Source organism: Lactuca saligna, chromosome 8, assembly GCF_052625555.1.
Source record: "Lactuca saligna cultivar CGN05327 chromosome 8, ASM5262555v1, whole genome shotgun sequence".
NCBI lineage: Eukaryota > Viridiplantae > Streptophyta > Magnoliopsida > Asterales > Asteraceae > Lactuca > Lactuca saligna.
In genome coordinates, this window is record NC_136424.1 from 170747089 (window position 1) to 170749913 (window position 2825).

At 33.6% G+C, this 2825-nt stretch overlaps 1 protein-coding gene across 1 annotated transcript; it reads right to left on the bottom strand.

The window, feature by feature from the left end:
- Positions 1–446: 446 nt before the first annotated feature.
- Positions 447–2144, bottom strand: LOC145009203 (acetylserotonin O-methyltransferase-like). The gene is made up of 2 exons (XM_078967882.1): positions 1378–2144; positions 447–904 (listed from the first exon to the last, which is right to left on the bottom strand). The coding sequence occupies exons 1-2, from the start codon at positions 2140–2142 to the stop codon at positions 608–610; spliced, it is 1062 nt and encodes a 353-aa protein (XP_078824008.1). The 5' UTR covers positions 2143–2144; the 3' UTR covers positions 447–607.
- Between the last annotated feature and the right edge of the window lie 681 nt (positions 2145–2825).

The following is a 2825-nucleotide window of genomic DNA, read 5'->3' on the forward strand; positions in this document are numbered from 1 at the left end:
TTTTTTCTTTTTTCAAATGTTGGTTGTTTTCTAGGTTTTTTTAGTCTTGTTTTTTAATGTATTTTTTTTATTCTAAGTAATGAAATATTTCTATTTTTATTCATTTTTTTGTTTATTAATCATTTTTAAATAATTATATTTATTTTTTAAATTATAAAACTTAAAATTAAATTATTTTTATTTAAAAATAAAATAAAAGTGAAAGCTAGTAAATAGTGACTATTTTATGTCTTTTGGTGAGTGAGTAGAAAGTTGATATGATTTTAAAATGTGACCGATGAAAGATAGGTACACTTAGTTTAAATTTTAATAGCAAAAAATCTTTAATGGTGTGATTTTTATTCATTTATTTAATTAAATTAAATTTTGTTGATGTTTTTAGATATTTATCTAAATTGAAAATGATTTAAATAACTTTTTGAAGTTTTAACTTGAACATTTTAGAATAGTCTAATCTATCTGTAATAGAATAATTATATTTTTATTGTAAAACCAGAGAACATTACAAACATACAATAATTATTCTGATTACACATCATTATAAACATACAAAACAAAGATACGATTCACAAGTAAACCATAATTGCTAAGATTAAAAGACGGAGATTCAGGGATAAACTTCAATAACAGAGTGATAGCTTGTAATTTGTTTTATACTGTAACGAGTGAATCCAGCCTCATCAAACAAACATGACCACTCTTTTAAAGTTCGTTCTTTACCGGTGCTTGTATGAGCCATCATCACCATGTCAAGCATCAATACCACGTCTTCAAAGTCATGGTTTTCTTCAAGTCCAACAATTGACTCTACGATGATCACCTTCCCTGTATCTTGAGGAATAGCCTCTCGACATTTTCTTAGTATGTCAATGCATTCGTCGTCTCCCCAATCGTGCAATACTTTCTAAAATATTCAAATATCATCATTTCCGGTACAAGTTAGAAACTCTAACAAATCTAAAGATCAAAATAACCTGTATATATGGTATTATGTTCATTAGTAGTTAGTAGATAAGCATAGCTTACTAGGGTATTTTTTTCTTTATTAATTATTGGATTTAAGACATTACTTTAATTCCAATACATATATATGATTGTCTATGCTCCGTGATGGGTGCAATTCACCCTTTCTTTTCTTATACATACAAGTGTTTATTTTCTATTTGTTGAAGAAAGTAAACAACTCAATATAAAAATTTAAGAAACAAGACTTTCTCCATTAAGAATTTATTTATAAATTTATTCTCATTTATCTTTTTCCATTTATAAAATGTGTTTTCATTTATTCAAAGATATTTTAAATATCAATTATCCATGCAATCCTATATATAGAAAGGGAAAACAATTCAAAATAAGAGCTCACATAAATTCACTAACCATCAAATAAGCAGCGTCAGCTTTTGGAATATGATCAAACATGCTGCCTCCTACATGTTCTACACCTTTCCATGCAGGAGCCACTGACACAACATGAGGCAGATCGAAATTAATCCCTTTGATCCATGGACAACCCTCAACAATCAATCCTAGAGCCGTTCCATCACCACCACCAACATCCACCACCGTCTTCAGCCCCTCAAACACCTCCGGACAACCCTCGATCACCGCCCTCACGGCATTCCGAGCATCACAAGCCATGGCATCGTTAATGAGCTTACTATGACTAGGATTTGCGGCTGCGAATTTCCATAGATCAACACCATGTGCTGCCTCAAAAGGCGTGTTTTGGCTGCCCAAAACCATAGCACTTAGCTTGTGCCATGCTGCTAACATGACCGGAGTGCTCTCTAAAAGCACCAAATCAGCCATGCTATGTTTTCCATGCCTCGTTAGAAGCCGGGACAAAGGTGTTAGAGCGTATCCAATGGATGTGTCTGATATGGGCTTTTCTTGAAATATCTTATACTGGATCAAGAACCTCATGATTCTATACAAGGATGATGATGAACACCCGAGCTCGGATGCAAGTTTGGTAAGTGTCATCGGGGTGTCATGTTTTTGGAGAATATCGGGTATCCTGAGCTCAATGGCACACTTAACTACAGCCATTGGAGTGAAACCCAAAACATATTTCCATATTTCTTTTACCGCTGCTTCTTCTTCTTTGGAATCAATTTCTTCTTTCTTAATTTCTGAAGACATTTTGTTCTCAAATTGAATGAATAAATGTGTGGATCATGGTTCCTTTAAATAGCAAAAAATGTTGCACTGTGTGATATGTTTCATTTTTTTTTTTATTTAAATTGAAAAGTTTATTATCATTATTAAAGTTGAGTGCCACTAATAATGGCCCGCTGGTATATTTCCATATACTCGGTTATTATGACAGATTTATAATAGCAAAAAAACTAATGACATTTACTAATAATATAACGTTATCATTTTGTTAAAATGAAATTATCAATACTAACAATCAAGACCCATTTATCAAATTAAGTTATCAATACTATCAATACTAACAATTAGGACCCATCGACACCTGCACCTCCTGCTTCATCTTCTATCTCTATCTGCTCCACATATTTCAACCAACTCTTCAAAGGAACCAATCTTTTACCACCATTTCTCCTTCTTCTCTGTCACCTACAACAACCTCCCGACCTTCTCCACCACCATTATCACTATCAGTTCGAGTAACCACCCTCCAAAAACCCTAGTTGTCGCCACCGTCCCCGTTGACAATGGCCACATGATTGACACTCACCGCCACCACCACCGATTACCTTTTATTCACCTCTCTCCCTGCCCGTTCTCTCTTTCTCTCACTCACCACCGAATGATTCACAATCATGTGGTGATGTGGCGGGATTACTTGATTTGCAAGA